The sequence below is a fragment of the Acartia tonsa genome, chromosome 3 (genome assembly GCF_053477335.1).
Source record: "Acartia tonsa isolate MP-2025a chromosome 3, ASM5347733v1, whole genome shotgun sequence".
Taxonomy (NCBI): domain Eukaryota; kingdom Metazoa; phylum Arthropoda; class Copepoda; order Calanoida; family Acartiidae; genus Acartia; species Acartia tonsa.
In genome coordinates this window covers 33,108,643-33,128,812 of record NC_137262.1, presented here as the reverse complement: position 1 = coordinate 33,128,812, position 20,170 = coordinate 33,108,643, and the positions used below count along the sequence as shown (strand labels likewise).

Below are 20,170 nucleotides of genomic sequence, written 5' to 3'. Positions count from 1 at the left end.
AGATAGAAGTAGCGTGCACAGCATTTAACCAGGGGGATGTCTTAAGTGGTTAAAAAAGGGAGAAGGCATCTCTTCATAATATCTTGTTTTGGGGGTCCACACGCCACCAATTTAGTATTTTTCTTATAGATAGTTTTTAAAATACTTTTAAGGGATTTACAGGCCTAACTTAAATTAAAAGGATACTATTTTTTTATTCTGAATTTTATCGCTAAACTATGAAATAATAATACAGGATGTTTAATAAACCATTAAAAGGGTTTTTTAAAGGAGATACAAAGATAAATAAAAGAAACATTTTTCATTATGGCTTCGAAACCTAAAAACATCCGCTGGATTACAACCGGTTCTCTGCCATACCAAAAAATCATGCATATCTTCGTATTATCTTCGTAAATCCCGGGCTGTTGTACCCTTGGGGCTAGCAAAACTGGAATTAATTTTATAACATTTACTTTTACTATCCGTGGAAAGCTGTCTGTAATATGATGCGAAAAATAACTAAAGTTTGATTAGTTTCATGGCTTTTGTAGATCTAAACTGTTAGATGAGATACTGTTTGAAAATTTACTTTTTATTTTCAGAACACATGTCCTATTCCAAGGAGTGGCTGTCAAATATTTAGATTGTCAGTAAGAACTTCTTAACTTTTCTGTAGCAAAGCTTCTCTAAACAACTTTTGATTTTATGAGCGGTATCACAAAATTACTGTGTCAATAACTAGCACAGCAATAACAAGCTAATAGAACAGAAAAGTATAATATAGTAAACAAATACTGAGGAAATATCTGGCAGGTAGTGCCAATTAATCAATTACAAACATTTTTATTTTTTTTTTAAATTGTTCCTACCTCATAATCTGAGACTTGTACGCACACGTGGAACAACTGACATTGGGCCTCTACATCAGCGTAATAGCCGCCGGTCACCTTGATAGGTAGATAGTTAAATAGATGGATAGATAGGTAAAAAGGCACGTAGATATATAGAAAGACAATTGACATTGGGCTTCTACATCAGCGTAATAGCCGCCATTCACCTTGATATAGATAGATAGTTAATTAGATGGACAGGTAGGTAGATTGACAGGTAGATATATAGAAATACAACTGACATTGGGTCTCTACATCAGCGTAGATAGATAGATAGAAACACAGGTATATAAACAGAATAATAATTGAAATTGGCCTCTACACCAAGAGAGTAAGAGAGAGTGAGAGAGAGAGAGAGAGAGAGAGAGAGAGAGAGAGAGAGAGAGAGAGAGAGAGAGAGAGAGAGAAAGAAATTATACCTTATCTTCACAGGTAAATGATGTTTCAGGTAGAAGGTCTGGAGAAAAATTTGGAGGTCTGACTTGAGACCACACAACTATTGGCAGCCATACTACCACAGGCAGAATACCTGAAATTTAAAAAAAATATTAATGAACTAGAATATTTCACAAGGATGACAACATCAATATGTAGCGAAGCACAAAAACTTACTTGGATTGGATCAATTGAATCAAGCATATGTTCAATGGTCAAAAAAAGGAAGGACTTAACAATAGAAGATAATTAGAATCATGTTGCATAACCCATGGACTGGCATACACATAGGTTAAGTAAATCTCATTTCCCCAAAGAGTTACGGACTGACGGTCACGGACGGGCTTTCAAAGGAAGGTTTACCCAAAAAGCATACTTTTTAAGACATTGAGACAATTAACCAACATATAACTACAATTAAATGTTGGTTTCTATTATCATGTAAATGTTATGTAAATTATTTCAAAAACGCTAGTTATATTGTCTATCGTCGATAAATACTGACAAAATTCTTCCAAACAAAATAAAAAGGGTGTTGGTTTTTAGACAGAATTTATTTTAAGTATTCATTTTATACAATTTAAATTGAGGGCTTTGTAGTGTAAAATTTTAATAGACAATATTATTATAAGTATACAGGGGATTTTGGAAACTTTTTTGATATTCAGCAATTTTAACAGAATTTGACTAACATAATTTGAGTTTGACAATTCTAAAGCATTATTTAACGCTGGACCTAATTTTCATGAAATTTTTATCTCATTCGTTGGATTTAAAACTTTCTGTGCGTATATTACCACCAAAAAATTGAATCTAAGAGATGGGTAATTTTGTTTCATCATGTTTGGGGATATACATCAACTTAGATCCTTGATAACTTAAGATTAAGAATGTAATTTTGCATTAATAAAACCAATAGCAGACATTTTGTAAATCCTAATTATTTTTTACTGTACAAACTTATACAATTTTCATCCTATTGCAACTTCATGTAAGCTTATTATTTTTAAGATTTGTGTACTGCCAAAACCTATTGTGGAACCTGTATTATTATAACAATAGCAAAACCCTACCCATCTTTATCTTTATTGCATAACCTTTATATAACTTTTACTGCCTTAACCAGACTGCTTAACTAAATAGGTATCAAGGTCATATTAAATACATTTAAGAAAGGAATATGTATTCATAGAAATGTTTTGCTCTGTTAAAATTAATATTATAATGTTAACAAATTATTTTGATGGTTCATGTCCACTTAACTGGTATATTTTATTTTTTTAATTATTTTTGTTATTTATCCACTTCCCCTTCCTTACAACATGAGAAAAGTGTTAAGTCCTAGTAATAATGATAACTAGAGTCTAGGGAACGAAAGTGAAAAAATAGCCAAAAACCAACCCAGACAAATCTTACTACATAGTATAGGATATGATTTTTTTTGGTGGTTTAAAGTGTCTAATTTACTTAATCTTGTTAAAAAAATTATTTTTCATAATAATTGTCCCTTCAGATTAAAATATTTAAAATGGGTATAGACGCTTTTTACAATTTCTGCTTATATTCATAAAATTCATATAATAAAATCTAAGACTTGTGTAAAAATTATTTTAGCTTAAAGCCTAATCTTAGGTAATTATCCTAATAAACAAACCTTAAAGTGTCCACTTTTTATAAAGTACTAAAGTCACTTTTGTCTGTAGCTTAAGATTATCTTTTAAATCGATTAAGTTCTCCATTTTAAGAAAGCTACACAAAGGCTCCGGGAAGGTTTAAGGCTATTTCATTTAAGATTTAATTCTTGGGATGGTTTTAGACTATATTCTACCCCTCACTACCCTTTCAAATACAGTGCTAAGGGCGTGGCTTCTAAGTGGCATTACAAAAATTGGATAGGACAATTCTAACATACCTAAATTAACGATGAGAGCTAATCAACAAACGTACATACCCTGATTATAGAAAAGCTTCGCTTAAAAAACACATGGAAATGAAAAGAAATGAGATCGTGTACAAAATTATGCAAAGTCAAAATGTCATAGCTCAATTTTGGCAAAACAAAGGCAAAATTTTACCCAAAACAACAAAATTTCCCCTGAAAAAAAATCCACCAAAATAATAATCGTAAAAAAGCGCAGTTTTCTCCCCAAATATTGGGGTATAAAGAACCGGAAAAGGATTTTGAACAGAGACAAATATTATGAAAATAAAATCTATGGCTCCATTTCAATTTTTAAAACTAATGCACTAACCAAATGTATAATCCTAAGCTTTACTTAAATGCAAAAAATAACATTTTTTAAAAAACTATAAAATCAATAAGAAAAAAATAAAACAAAATCGAATATAATTTTTTTTTAAACAAACGTTCTGCATAGGTTTTTTGTACTACAATCCTTATGATAAAGTAACAGGATGTGTATTTGTCTGTTTGTTTGTACAGAAGGATCTCGCTAACTGCTGAACCGATCAGGTTCCCCTTTACAGGATAGCTTCTCATAGGTCCTGGGAAGGTTTAAAACTATTTTGGGGGAGGTTACCACTACCCTCCCAAGAGAAATCACAAAAAGACCTTGTGCATTATGTTTGAGCCAAGGCAATCCACCTCCTTTTACTCATCTTACTTAGCAGCATTAGAACTTATTTTTATAGCATGTTTTGAGCCTATCACCTCCCAGACAACTGGCAAACCCTAGTATGTATTTAAAAATAGGAGTTTCCTTTTGAAAACATGCACATAAACAGAACCCCTTATTATGCGCTGTGGAATTTAAATGCTAATGAAGAAATCTTATTACTTCAATTTGTCAGCACATTTTGTGTACATATACTTATTTCCTTTTTTTATTTTGGCTTTAAACTTTAAAATATATGTATATTTAAATGTAACAAGATTGCAAATAACCACATGCGCGAAGCTCAAAAAGAAAAGAATTATTATGATGTACTGTAAATTACTTAATATTTATCCTATTATATATGTTCAGCTTTCTTGTCAGAAGCTGAGGATTGCTTTTACTACTGAACCCAACCGATATATTTCTCCACTTTAGGTACGCTTCACACAGGTTCTAGCATAGTTTTAATCTATATTATTTAAGATTAAAGTCCTGGGATGGTTTAATACTATTTTTCTGCACTTCCTTACTTATTCGACTATAGAACCCCTAGGACCTAAAGCACAGCCGCTAGTTTATTTATATGTACTCAGTTTTTTTAGTTTTGAAATCTATTGAACTATTCTAGAACTTTTAAATTAAAGATATTTTACTTTAAATTAAATCTTCCTATTTTGTTGAAGAAGAACATTCATATATTTTTTGCTTATTTAAAAATGAAGATAAATTAACTGAAAATTTACACTTTAATTTAGATAAAAAGGCTGATAACAGACTTTTTCTTCACAGAAAAGGATTTCATGAATAGATTGATTTGGAAAAAAAGGTAGTATGCAAGAAAATAAAGTAAAAGATATTTGGCTAATAGAATATATTTTAAATTTAGAAAAACTTTTTTTAAAATCCGTTTTCAAACATCACAAAGAAAATAATTTAATTAAATTAGAATTTAGAAAATGTTAACAATACAACCTAAAAACGTTATCTGCATAAAATGACATGAAATCCAAGATGCTACCAGTCTATCTTATCCACGAATATCAAAATTAAAAACATTAAAATAAAACAAGTTTTGTTAGTCCGGGATTTTGCCCCTCGGGGTTAACAAAAATCTTTTTAATCCTATAATTTTTTATTTTAATATCCGCTAAAAGCTGTTCATAATACAATTGGATAAATATTGTAAATATATACACCTTAAAGATAAATAGATGAATAGGAAATAAGACTAGTATAAATATTATCGGAAGGGCGGGGCATTATTTCAGCACAATAATATGGGAACAAAATAGTGATAATTGGATAATTCATATCACATCATTGTGAGAAAGCCCAAGTGATAAATAGATCATTGAATTAATGACATTAAAAATCCCATCTTTATATTAAAGTAACAAGATGTTTGTTTGCGTGTGTGTGTGTTTCTCTCAATCTAAAAGTATATGTATGGGGGAGAGTCGGGGGGGGGGGGGGAGGGGGGGTGCGAATTACTGGGTAAAAATTTACAATTTGTGTGTATAAAAAAATTACTTAAATTTTAAACCTAACTGCACATCCATAAGTAGCGAAGCACAAAAAATCGACATGGAATTTTAAAAAGCATTTGTTGAAATCATTAGCCACAAAACCTATTATCACACATATTTTTATATCTTTAATAAATAAATATTTGTAGCATGACTGATGGGCCAACGGACAAAGTAAATTGCTTAATGGATGCTCTTTGATAGGGAATCTTTACACACAAAATCAGCCGTTTATCTTGAATAACAACTGAGAAAATATAAATTCCCCCATATCCCGCCACCATCTATCAAAGAGCTTCGCTTTTAAAGTGTGAATGGGTCTAGAGGGATAAGACAATGGATGAATAATTTAACAACTTTGACAAACAAAACTTAATTAATATTAGTTGTGTAAATGTTTGAAGACTGTTGTATGAGAAAATAAAAATTACGCCCTGCAATCGTGTAGTTTGGGGGATAGATCCCCGCAGGGTAGGTACACATAGTTACTTACCTAAAATAAATATAAAATAAAGAATATTGAATATTGAATAAATATTGGCTGCGTCTAAACATTAATAACATTAATCTACAGAAGAGGGAAATATCATCCTGTGGGATGTATATAAATTTATCAATGTATCGGACATTGTCCTATCCTTTTAGGTTCCTGGAAATACAGACATGTGTGACATGTATAACTATATAGTAAATAATGTTACACAGTAGTAGATAATGTGTTACGTGATAGTATGTACATTTAAATTCTATGCACACTTTAAATATTAAAAATGGACAATAAACAAAGAAATTAATATAGGGAAGGACAGAAGGATGGGTAATGTATTTAGTGCTTTATTTTTTGCATCTTAAGATATCAGAAACAGCTAGTGCATATAGAGGAGGGGGGGGGGGGGCATTTATCTTTTTATTTGAAACAAAGAAAGATTTAAATCAATGTGTATAACATAAACCAATTGTTAATTAAAATGCATAATTCAGGATCTTGGACAAAGTAGCTTCGGACAAAGTAGCTTAAGGACAAAGTAGCTTCAGGACAAAGTAGCTTCCGGACAAAGTAGCCTCCTAAGGAAAGTAGCCTCCAATGTTAATACATGTCATGACCGCAGCGCTTGGCCCCCTGGCCTGCCTAGCCGCGGGCGCTTGGCCCCTAGCCTGTAACCTAACCTAACCTAACCTTAAAAATTGTAAAAACACGTTTAAAAATTGTAAAAACAATATTGAAAATTGAAAAAAATATATCAACCACTTTTTGTAAAATCCATGAAATTCTAAACCACGTATGTATTAACAGTTGATGATATTTTTCTTAAATAAATGTTCTGAGGCTATCATAGGTTAGGTTATAGGCTAGGCGGCCGAGCGCCCGCGGTTAGTCAGGCCAGGGAGCCGAGCGCTGCGGCCATGACCTTTATTAATATTGGAGACTATTTTTCTTAGGAAGCTACTTTTCTTAAGTTAATGTTCTGAAGCTATTTTGTCCTGAAGCTACTTTGTCCTGAAGCTACTTCGTCCGAAGCTACTTTATCCAAGATCCCATATTTCAACCTGTTATGCTTTTTCTTAAGGACATATCTTTCATGTTTTTAGTCGATAAACTCAAAATTATACAACTTTAGTTCTAAAATCAAGGTCTAAAAATGTATGTCTTCGTATTTATGTAATTTCTAACATAATTACAATCATTACGTCAATACTTACAAAATAATATTTGCTTATTAAATTCAGACACTATGCAATTGTAAGTTTTCGTTTGTTCTACCGTCTGCTTTTTATAGATAATGTCATCCTAGTTTTTTTCCGTCTATATTCATGCATATTCTGTTTATCAACAAATTTGATCCTAGTATGACTCACAAAAATACATTAGGTATTAATATACATAAGATTCGGATAATACAACAACAATGAAAAGGACACAATTGTAAATATTCACATTTACCCAATATTTTTACGGACAGACTTGCCGACAGACAAATTGAATTGTAGAGTAGCTTCTTTGCTTAAAAGGGTAGTAATTTACATAAGATATAAAATATAAATATCAATACCTAACAGAAAAAAATTTGAATACAAGTGACAAATTTTCATTAAACAATAAAAGAATGTTGCTATATTTGCATCCACGGCGAAGATACAAACATAAATACAAACTCACTAACTCACACTTATAGTTTTTATGGTTATCATACAATAACACAACTGCTGAGAAACCTTAATAATGTTTTAAATAGAATATTAAAATAACACCAAAACCTTAAAAATCAGCTGATAGTGTATTTAGCGATATAACTATTTCAGTAATGTTTGAATCTGTTTAATATAATTGTGAGCTAGTATAGTCTACAAGTTTTTTCTATGTTTTGAATGAACACTTTCTGCTCTAAATGCTCATGGTGAGTTTATCAGTTCCGACACTTGTATGGAATTAGAATAGATAGATATATAGGCGAGGTATAGATAGATAAATTTATAGAAAGGAAGATAGATCAATAGTTAGGTAGATAGTTCGGCAATTATAGATAGATTGATAGACTGATGGAAAGTAGGATAAATAAATGGATAAATAGATGAATACATTTATGGATATATAGATTTATTGGATTGATATATAGTCAGATGGATGGATAGAAAGCGATACATAAACTGAGAAATTGATGGCTACATTGATAAATAAATGGATAGATTGATGAATAGAGAGACGAATATATATATGGACAAATATAGATAGATAAAACTATGAATAGACAGTTAGATGGAAAGATCGTTGATGTATAGTATAGATGAATAGATAGAGTGATACAAAGCAAAATTAAGTTGAAACGTTAGATAGATTAACAGCTAAAATAGAAAAAGATATTGGGGAAAAAATTTACGTAGAAAGTTTAGACGAAAGTATGTATTAGAGAGAATAAACCCTAAAAAAGGTAGAGAAAAAAAAGCAGAGAAAGACAAAAATGAAAAAGAGAAAGGGCTTTATTTTTATTCACACCGATAATGCACCAAACCTTTTCTAAACCCAAATTCACAACCCTCTAACACCGAAGATAAAAGGATAGACAAACAGGCTTTACAATAAGTATAATATTTAAATTCTAGAATTTCTACTAAATAGATAGATAGTCTTTATAATCGTCAGATCATCTTTTTAGTTGACAGTCCTTAAAGGTCTGTAAAGTAGATTTATCTTCCTTATTTCATGTACAGTTTTGGAAAAGTTTTCAAAGTTTTAGTAGGTAATAATTGAAGGAAACCAGGGACGAGGAGGGCATTGTACTGTTTATCAAACTAGTCCCTAAAAATTTTTAAAAAAACTTTTCTTATTTGTTGACTTTACAACTTTGGGGACTTAAAATTTGATTGGTTGGTTCAATGAGTTTAGTGTCCAAAGGTTTCAACCATTGATTGTAATCTACAGGGGGAATTTTGTGTACAATCCTTGTGGATGTACATCAATTAGTCGGCCACTGTCCCTTTAGATCCCTGAAAAGCCACATATAAAGGTGTGATCATATCAGATAAATCTCTAGAGCATAGAAAGAAACATATCCCTAACATCACTGAGAAGCCACATATAAAGGTGTGATCATATCAGATAAATGTTTCCGGATAACAAACCAAACAGAGCAACATACAAACACACATATGTATAGACAGAGATGTGCTGAAAATTGATTGCCTATTTCTTCCCTAATTTCCAAAGTTGTACAACAGATAACCTAATTATTGCAAATGCTATTTTCAGCTACTCCGGTCAAAGGGAAAAGCGATATAATGTATGTATATGATTTATACATTCAAAACTTTAATTTTCAAATTTTGACTTTTTTTGGAAGTTTGAAGCTTTTTAAGCTGGTAGTAAATATTGAGATAGGACGCGGAAGCTAGGAACACTTTCGGAAACTAAAATTCAGTACATCTAGACAGAAGTACAACAAATTGACAATTTTAGAATAGATACACTTAGTGGCGTGCAAAGGGTTTGTCAGAGGGTTGCGCGAAGCGCAGTATACAACTTCAACGCCCCTCTTAATCAAAAATATATGAGGGGCCTTAGGGGGATCCAATAAAGACAACAAAACGGGTGTTATTATATTGTCAGGGGAATGAAAATACCTCTTACATAAAAACCTACTCAAAAGTCAAACAAGCGTCGCGTTTTATGATTGGTAAATTGAGGTGCAAAGAGCGATAATTTTCAACAACCCCCACAGTTAAATACTTTTTTAATTTGACACACTCCATTGGCTGTTTTAGGTTTTTTTCTTCTTATTAGGCATTTAATTCATTATCAAAATTTTGCAGTTTATGAATCTATTCTAAAATTGTCAATTGTTAATACAATTCTTGGTTTAGCATATAAAAGAAAATATGGGGTATAAAATATCAGGGATGAAAAATGGAAGGTGAAATATGCCTGAATGCACCTTATTATGTATATATATATATATATCAGGAATACAGGGATACATCAATGAAATAATTATCTTTTCCCCATTTTAATATGTACAATTACATGATTTGACTTTGAGTAGTTTATATTCAAGGATCTACAATGGACGATAAACTAATGTACATCCCCAACTATGATACATAAAATTTTCCTTCGGCATATTACAATTTGTGGTTGAAACGTTTGGACACTCAACTTATAAAACTAACCAATCAAAGATTACTTCAAAGTTGTTGAACCAACGAAAATATTATTACTGCAATAAATAGCCCTATGTTACTTACCTCTCTGAGATATACTATTGGAAGAGTGGAGGTTAACTTTTCTTCAATTTATCTATCCATGAATCCTTGGAATATAGTGCAACATTCTATATTCAATTTACAGAAGATTGTATTCTTTCAGGTTTGATATTTTAATGTTCTAATATGACAATACCTGCTACAAGATTTGACAATTTGGAAAAGTGCTAGAACACCAAGCACCCAGTGGGTTTAGAGATCCCTGTTGGAGCTACAAAGTACTTTTTCTTCGAAATTTGACAAACTTTTTTGGAAGCTGTTTATAGTGCAAAAATAACGCCATACATTACAAATGACCAATGATAGGCCAATAAACAGACTAAATTACCGATGGCAGGCCAGTATACATTTTAATTCATCAACGGTAGTATGAAATCATTTGTAAAATTTACTATAAAAAGCTCCACTTTTATGTTTTTCAAATATTGGATAGAACTTATAGTAACGTATCTTTTTTTAATTTACAAACAAACACACTGTGCATTTTTGGATTGACTTTGTAATTGTAATAAAGGTACTAAGAAAGAGAGGGAATGTATGATTGAGCCAATAGGAGAATTGCATCGGTACATACATTCATGTTTTTTTTTCATTTCATACATTGATAAAAGTCAGCTGTAAACAGTATATTTTCTTAGTAGAAAGCTTTGCGGAATCAGAATTAATTGCCCAAAAATTTCGTTTAAATTTAAAAGCTTCGAAACGAGGTGGATTCTAAAAAAACGATAGGCTGGCTACTCGCTGGCGAGGCAAAATTATTTTTGTGAAAAATCCTCCAAAATCAAATAGAAAAATTTACAAAAATTAAATAAAATCTTAAAAGGGTTATAACCATATGATTTTGTTTAATTTTTGTAGATTTTTAATGTGCTTTTGGATGATTTTTCACAAAAATAATTTTGCCTCACTATCGAGTAGCGAGTCTATCATTTTTTAAGAATCCACACCAGCTTGAGTCGAAAGTAAACAATACTTTTGTCTGCTAGAATTGTTCCTTCTTAGATTTGACGAAAAAATGGTTCAGAATATGCTTCTATTCTTATATTTCTATTGTAATTGTATTGTTGCAAGTACATCTTGAAATAACATATTCTGAATTATTCCAGTGTTAGATACCGCAGCCGGGACTGGAAATAAGTTTATTTTTTAAACAAGGCGGTTGGTTCGTTGTTAAAAAAATAAGGGTTGAAGATAATTTTAACGGTAATTGTCTCCTCCCTCCGCGCGAATTACATAAATGGATATATTATCACTTAGATCTTACGCCAGATTTTCATATTCTCTAGTTAAAGTAATAAAGTAAAACACGCAGTGAGCTAAAATAACGATACCCCCCCCCCTATCTACATCCTTTACCCCACCCTCTCCACTTCTACTGGATGGACGAACTGACCAGTAAACCAGTTTCATGTTAGCAACCTAAATGACGACAATTTTTCCCCTGTCGTAATATCCACATATATATAATGTACATCCATATTTCACACTCATAAATTAAATGTAATAATATATCAGCCAACACATCCCTTTCAACGAGATTTTTCATAATTCAACACATTTTGGAAGATGAGCGTTATTTTTTTTTTATTCGAGATGAATTTACGTCTTATTAAGTAACACTAACTATAATTAATTTCTTTTATCTATATATTTTATTTAATTTTTTTACTTTATATTTAATTATCTATTTATTTTTTTTATCCATATATATGAGATAATCATAAGAATAATTATCTATATTCAATATATCCTACTGTCTCTTTTCTTTCTATCTCTCTCTCTCTCTCAATCTTTCTATCTATCTCTATTTTCAATCCCTTTTTTTTGTCTCACTGTCACTCTTTTTGAGTTAACTTTTTCACTTTAAAAAAAACAAGACGGACAACAATCGGCCGGCGACTAACAGTCAAACCAGCAAATGAAAATTATAAAAGCAGCATTGCTCTTGTCTTTATTAGCGGGTTTATTAGGACAGAGCGCCATATTTAATCTATTAGATAAATGCTCACACTGTGCCCCCACGGGGCTATCCTAACCAGGGGTTAAGAGGTAGGCCTCAGGAAATATTAATGGCAGTAAAACAGGACAGTCTGTGTATGTAAACTCTTACATAAAAGTAAAAGGATGTTTGAGAGTCTATATGTCTGTCTGTGTGTACTGAAGGATCTCGCCAACCGCTGAACCGTAATGGTTCTCATTTGAAATGTAGCTTTTTATAGGTCCTGGGAAGTTTCAATTTAGTGTACCACTAAAAAAATGATTTACTTTTTCCTTTTAAAATTAGTATTGCAATTGGGATTGGGTCGTATTTTTCAGGTGCCTATTTAGTACCATTCATCTATCCCTAAAAGCGTGAAGCGCCTATATATTATCATTACATAGATTATATATTTAATAATATACTGTATAAATATTAAATAAATTTTTATATAGGCAAAACGCCTGCTAGGGCTTATTCAATTTTGATAAAAAAAATCAATTTTCAATGTTTTAGATGTTTCAGATTGTTTTTTTTAGGTAAAAAAAAAGAAAAAGGATTGAAAGAGAGTAATACGATATATTGACAGGGCAAATTTGTCGTCAATTTATGTTGCTAATATTGAACGCATTTATTGGTCAGTTCGTTCACCCAGTAGGTGAGGAGGGGGTTGGATAAAGGTATGGGGGGTATCATTAATTAATCCAGCTGGGATTATTACTTCATTAGAGTACATGAAAATCTGGTGCAACATCCAATTAATTTTATATCGATTAAACTAGGTGCAGAAAATTATACTTTTAGAGATGCTTAGATTCTAAAACAGTTCTACGATAATCAATTTATTATTACTTGGATGTTGCATCAGATTTTCATATACACTGATAAAGTAATGCTCAAATCCACCTCCTTGACCCCCCTCACCTCCCATCCTACATGAACGAACGGATCAATATATGAGGTCCATATAAGGTACCTAAAATTACGACAAATGTTTACATGTCAATATATCCACGTATAACCTGTATCCATTTCCAAGATGGTTTAAGGTACAAATAGAGTCATAAATATGTCCTAGCCGTCTTTTGTGTTGCCCTTCACTGTTTATGTGTTTGTTAGGAAATAATTTATTTATTTTAAGCTATCTTTACTGAGAGAGAAAAAATAGATAAATTAAATTCTTTAAACTTTAAAACAATGGATATGAAATTTCTTGGATGTTGTACCAAATTTTCAGCTACTCGAAGGTACACTGGTAAAGTGGTACTCGCAAAATAAATAACGATACTCCCCTGTCAATCGTTAATATATCTTGTTAAAACTTGTATAGAGACATACCTGTCGACAGATTTAAGTATCGAGTTGCTTTGATAATGAAATAATCGGTATTTAATTACAAAATACAAACAATAAAGAATATAAAAAGGAAGAAAGGGGGGAAATATTCTTAAACAGTTAATAAATTCAAAGGAAACTACTAAAAATTTCAATCTTTAAGAAGTAATAGTTTTTTTTCAACGGTGTTCTATCAGTATAGTTTTCATTATATCTTATGTCCTTTGCAGCAGTTTATATTTTAACTTAAAAGTATATATCTCTGTTTAGGAAAGATAGGTTTGAAATAAAAAAATGGTAATATCCTTCCAATAGACATTGATTACATATTTACATTATCCCCCCCCCCCCACCCCCCACTATTTATTAAAAATATAACCTTCTGTTATTTCATTAGTTTTTTAACCTAACCTTACTAAAAGTATCATCACAATTATGTTTTTACTTTCTCCTATACTATGGAAAGATCTGCAGAGGTGGTGGGGGGGGGGGGAGGGGTGGTTGAGTTATGAGCTCCATTGGCAAATAAAGGGATTATTCAAATAATAGTATTGCAACGTTTAATTGGGTTAATATTCACCCGAGCTTATATAAGAAATATAGCATCTATGGCTTAACAAGCACATTTATTCAAAAAAAGAATCTAAAATACAAAAAAACGAATGAATTGTGTTTCCGTTAGCAGTCTAAGAATTTAAATTTTATCGAGAAAGGTTAATTAGAGCCCCATAATGGTAGGACCCCGTAGGGTTAGATGTTTTATATATTATGGTTAAAGAAATCTTTTTTTTAAATCCAAATATCTTGAAAACTTATCCCAGCCCTTGCCTATAAGGACCTACTTCATTAGATATGTACAGTGCAAAGTACATTTAAATTTGATTTATACTGTAATAGATGATGTAGAAACATTGAACTAAAAAAAATAAAAAATATAATAGTTCATCTAGTTATACAATTTATTTATTGATCACTTAACTTTTTATTACTTTAAATCAAAAAAGGACAAACCAAATGTGATGAAAATAAGGTATGTTTAGGTATAAGACATTGGAAAATTAATTTACATTGACCTGAAAATTATTGGTGGAAAAGTTTGTACAACTAATTGAAGATTTAATCAAAGTCCCCAAATTTTTAGGGCTAAGGAATGAGAGTTTGAGTTTATTAAAGTTTTGAGGCCAGTATCTATTGTGCAATCCCTATTTTGAGTGGAAAGACACTCAAAATAAAAATAACAAAACTAATAATTACACCAGTACCCAAAGTTTTATAAATACGATTTACCAATAATTGTCTTACAAACTTTGCAGACTTGCAACAAATCCTTGTAGGGTATTTGAAACCAGCAGTGTTCCAGCTTCTCAACCAATAATTTGAATGTACAGAAAGTGTAATTTTGTTTATCATCATTTATCGCTTATTATATTATTCCTTAACCCTTACAAATCGGGCCCCTATCCCCACCTTAATAGATCGGGGGGGGGGGGGGGGGGTCATATTGACCCCCCCCCTCTATCTCGGCTTCTGTTACAGATAAAGACGTAAAATTTTTTTCTGGTGGTTCATGTGTATTTTTAGAGAAAATTACTTTTTCTAGTCATAGCGGTCAGGCCGCTCCTTAGCCGCTTTTTAATGGCCAGACGCTAAATTTTAAAACAGCTGTAGAGCGGCCAATTTTGCAGCTAGGATGACCAAATTTTAGGACGAACTTTTATTTTTCATAACAAAAAAATTACTTTTTCTGATCATCGCCAAAAAACGGAAAATAACGGAAACCGCCATTTTCGGCGGTTACGGCGGTAAAACGGCGGTTGGCGGCGCCAATTAATATTTTTATCTGTTTATTATTGCCCAAGGATTTACCAAAAAAATTTATAGGTCTCTAGCTGTAATAGAAGCCACGATATTCATGATATATGTCTGTAGTAAAAGCCGGACAAAAATCGGTCATAAAGTCGGTCAGGGTGCGGTCAAACGGTCATAACACCACTTTTCTCATAAGGTCATTGATATTCACCAAAAAAAATTTAGGTTTCTACCTTATATACAAAGTCATAATGTAGAAATTAAGATTTATATATAATTTTTTTTAATTTTGGTGCTACCCAACCGACTTTGACCGGACACCACGACCGACACAGACCAGATATCCTAATAAAATCAACTCTTGCCGACGTGTAATTACTAAACTTAAAAAGTCATGAAGTCACAACTCTCTATCTTACCTACAAAAAAAATGACATTGAAAAAAATAGAGGGGGGGGGGTCAATATGACCCCCCCCCCCGATCTGTAAGGGTTAAGAGCCCTTATAATTACTATTAGAATCCTTTTTTTATATTTTGTTGACATAAATAGCAACAAGAATTCTAACTGGTATTGTCTTCCCGTCTGAATGCTTTCAAATTCAAATAAAAATACACAAATCAAAAGATTATTCACGGGGCGTTTCCTTAAATACTGAAACCCAATGTTTCCAATATTCCAAGGGTTTGGGAGGAATTTTATCAAAAATAATTGTTAAAACTTTCATACAAAGTTTAATTTTATTTGTTAAAATTTGTATTTATTTAAAAGCTTTTTTGATGGGAGTTTCAAAGGTTTGAGGGGGGAAAACGGTATTTTTTTTATATTTTCAGGGGGGTAAAATCATCTAACCTCCCTCAATGCCAAGTTTTTCCGAGTCATTATCCCTTTCCACTGTGTTTGTACAGATATTCTCATAACTACACATTTATGCTGAAAATATAACAGGACTAAATGTAAGAATAAATGCAGGTATCATTCAAAAACAGCGGGAAAAAAAACATTTTCAAAATTAAAAAAATATCACAAAGTGAATACGATAATATAACGACCTTCACCCATTACTTCCAACAAAACACATTTTCTAAAACTTCAATAAACAAGGATGGAAACATCCACAAAAGCAAACGATATATCAAACGATCCGTAAAAGCAAACGATATAACGCACGATCATGAACAGTTGTAGAAAGTCAAAACTTAATAGACAAAATATTTTTTAAAGCAAAATTGTATATAGACTTGTTGTAAAATTACGTAAATACAGGATTCAATTCATGACAAACATTTTGGGACGTGATTATAGAGATGCCCCTTGATATATTAAATATTGTTTCTCTAGGAATCATTATTCCAAAATTAGATGAATATGATATTTATATAATAAAAAATCTTAAACTGCTATTTTGTATTATTCGCTAATTTATAGAAACATATAAAGGGGGAGGGCGCATTATATAACATTATTGATGTCATGTATAAGGTTAAAGGGAGGGCACATATTAGATCACAACTACGTAACAGATCATAATGTGCATGAGACGGTAATAAAAGGAACTTTTTACCGTCAATCTGCCTTTAATTATCATTTGCTTCAGTCTGAAATAATAAACTACAAATTTTGCAATTGTGTTCTAAAATAAGCCACATTTAAATGCTGAAAAAAGCTGCTTGCTTTCATATGAAAAACAGCCAAGCGGTTATAGAAAATTATTAGAGTAGTTCGATAGAGAAGGTTATTAAAAAAAATTCAAAAGTATGTATCATATAGCAGCCAAGCAAATAATTATATTGTTAAACGTTTTGCCTATTTCTAGGAATAGGCGGTTTAAGACATTTTTCTCAAAAACTCTAAAATTAATGGCAGCTGGGAAAATTCCAATTGACCCATAGAACAATATATATATGATGCAGATGCATAAATATTAATTTACATTCTAAAATCTCTTTTCTACTATTTATTTATCAAAATTTAAGGTATCCATTATACTACACATACAAAAATGTAAGTTATTCTCGCCAAAGTGCAGTTAAAAAGCTGCACGTCGATTCTAGACAACTTTTTGTCATTCACAGAGTAACTTGCTTCAGATAGGACAATCCTTTAAATATTTGTTTTTTGAAGCCAACAATATTAACAACATCTTAATAATAATTTTTTGATAGTGGAAGTAACGACTAAATCCTAGTCATGTTATGAGCTATTTATCAAGCGATTGAGTTCTGCTTTGAAGGAAAGCTTAACATTGGTTCCAGGATGGTTTTAGGCTATTTTCTGTCGCTTATCTGCCCCTTCAAATATAGAGCCTTGTAGATGCTAGTTTTTCTAAAAAAAAGTAATATCATGAAACAAAGGTTATTTTTAAGTTGATCGATCGAAAATTGTAAATCAAAATATTAAATTTTTATGTCTATTCTTCACAAAATTGTTTGGAATGTTTATGATTATTTTTTAATACGGAACTGTTGCATTTGACATATATAAGCATTTACCCACACTTTTATGTGTGTGTGTGTGTGTGTGTGTGTACGCATTTGATTGCGTAATATATAATGCGTATGATATACTATAGAACTAGAACAAAGACATTCAAAATGCGAATTTGAAAAATGCATCTTGCGGCTTTCTTTTTCATTTTTGCATTATTTACGTGTCCATGGTATAATTACAGGCGTGACTCTCAATTGGGTCTTTGAATTTCAGTCAATAGCGTCAATAACATAAATACAGCCAAGTCGCTACAAAAGAGCAGAAATCAATGTGCTTGCAGACGAAAAAGGTCTCCGCCACATGGGCCAGATAGTTGTCTAGGTTTTATTTCTATACATTTATTGACATATTGTCGTGTTATATAGTTGGTGCGCTTGTACGGATATGTGTGAACAACATATCATTTATGTAAGTATATGTCGTAAATAAGATTCATCTTAAAATGTCCTGATAGCAAAAAGGTGATTTAAATGATTTTTGACTAGTTTTTGCAACATATGAAGAAACTTATTGGTTGAATTGAATAGATTATTTTTACTTTATACAATCAATATTTAACTTTCTTCACCAACGTTTGAAGCTAACCAATGGCTGAACCAGCTTGTAGTTCTTTTCCTCTTTATAGTCCAAAATTAGAACAAAGCACGACACTAGTGTTGAAAAGAGACTATCCACACAAGAAACACTCAGCTCAAAAGTAGAAATTGTTTTCGATCAGTTATATCTAATCCTTGTCAACCTTCTTTGGACCTTTTTGTACAAAAGTTGTTTGAAAAGGACAAAAAATGCTATTTGTAACTTTTCACTTCAAATTTATCGGGGTTTTTATGACCTATCCATAAATGCACTGCGAACATTGTAGATAAAAATCTTTTAAACACATACAATATTTATCTGTGCTTAATACAGGGAGGGATATGTCATCATAAGAACAACTGACTGCCTTTAATATTTCTAAAAATTAAAATTCAAACAATTATACAATATAGATTATGGATGGAAGAAAGCAAATAATTTTGTAATTAAAGAAAATTTAAAGTTTGAGGCTACAGCAAATCTATTCATGTATAAACAGATCTATAGTAACGATGTATATACCTCCCCCCCCCCCTATTCCAATGATCTTTTTCGTCTGCTAGCAAATTGTTTTCTTCTATTTGGCTGTGTTAATATTCCCGATACTATTGGTTGATTTTCAAAGACCCAATTGAGAGTCAGCACAGGGTCCTTGAGATATTTTAGTGTTTTAATCTAATAATGTATATAAACATAATATCTCTTTTTTTATAGATGGTGATTCCCTTGACAATTCCGAACAATTTTAAATAGCGTAGCATCTCTATAAATACTCCTTAAAAGATCAGAAATTCATTTTTGAATAACGTCAATTTTAATAAAATTCACAATAAATTATTATTCAATTAAAAAATTTAAGCGTCATTACTCTCTAAATGTTATTGTCCGTTTGTACCTAAGTCTAACTTGTCGACTTATTTTAAAGAATGTTAAACCTAAATGTTTTTTTTCTTTCAGAATACTATTCCCCTACCGTGTTAGATTGTATATTAGATATCTTTTTCATTAGCGCTTATAGTCTTATGCATATTCAATGATTAAACAAAGATAAAATTACATCGTTGGTTATCCTGTTAAGTCTTAAGGCTTGATTGACTTGATTTTTGTCGACAACAATTATTTTTACAATAAAGATGACCATATGTGACATCTAAATAAATGTTGCTCTAAAAACTTTGCTTCTAGAAACCTTTATCTACAGAACGGATAAAAGTTTAAGTGTATTTTATATCAGTACATGGAAATATTTTCAATTTTCAATATTTTTAGTTGTTATCTCGAATTGCTTCAAATATTCATAGAAATAAATTTATAAGATTAATTTTATTACAATCTATTGCTAGGACATGGTATTCTCAAACCCTTAGAATTAAAATAACTAAGGAAATAGATAATTCCCTTCGACTAAATGTTAAAATGTTCCAACGTTATAAAGAATCGTCGAAAATAAAGTAATATTAATTATCTCTAAAACAGTATTTTTTTGATATCATATTTAGATTTATACCATTAATTGCATAACCGTTTTTTAACAGACTTTTTAAAATATAATTTTGTCTATTCTATTACATTATTTAAATTGTATAAACACTAGGAATCCAAAGTAAGGGTGGGTTATTCTATAAGAATTATTTCTTGATGGTCCATACTAAGCACCTTCATTTTGCACTTTGTGGTAAATTTATGTAAACTTTTGTACTCTAATCGTATTAATTTAAGACAAGAGGCATTGACACCATTATTAAAGCAGTCGTACAGTGTCGAAATATATGTCTAG

General features: G+C 31.2%; 1 protein-coding gene across 3 annotated transcripts in view; it reads right to left on the bottom strand.

Annotated features, from left to right (window-relative positions):
- The window catches only part of LOC145313926 (uncharacterized), a 227,395-nt gene that overhangs the window by 57,292 nt on the left and 149,933 nt on the right, over positions 1-20,170 (bottom strand). For all 3 annotated transcript variants that reach the window (XM_080153580.1, XM_080153581.1, XM_080153583.1), the window contains exons 3-4: positions 1,292-1,401; positions 852-929 (exon numbers count right to left, since the gene is read on the bottom strand). In XM_080153580.1, coding sequence (XP_080009706.1) covers positions 852-929; positions 1,292-1,401 — 188 coding nt within the window. The remainder of the gene's footprint in view (positions 1-851; positions 930-1,291; positions 1,402-20,170) is intronic.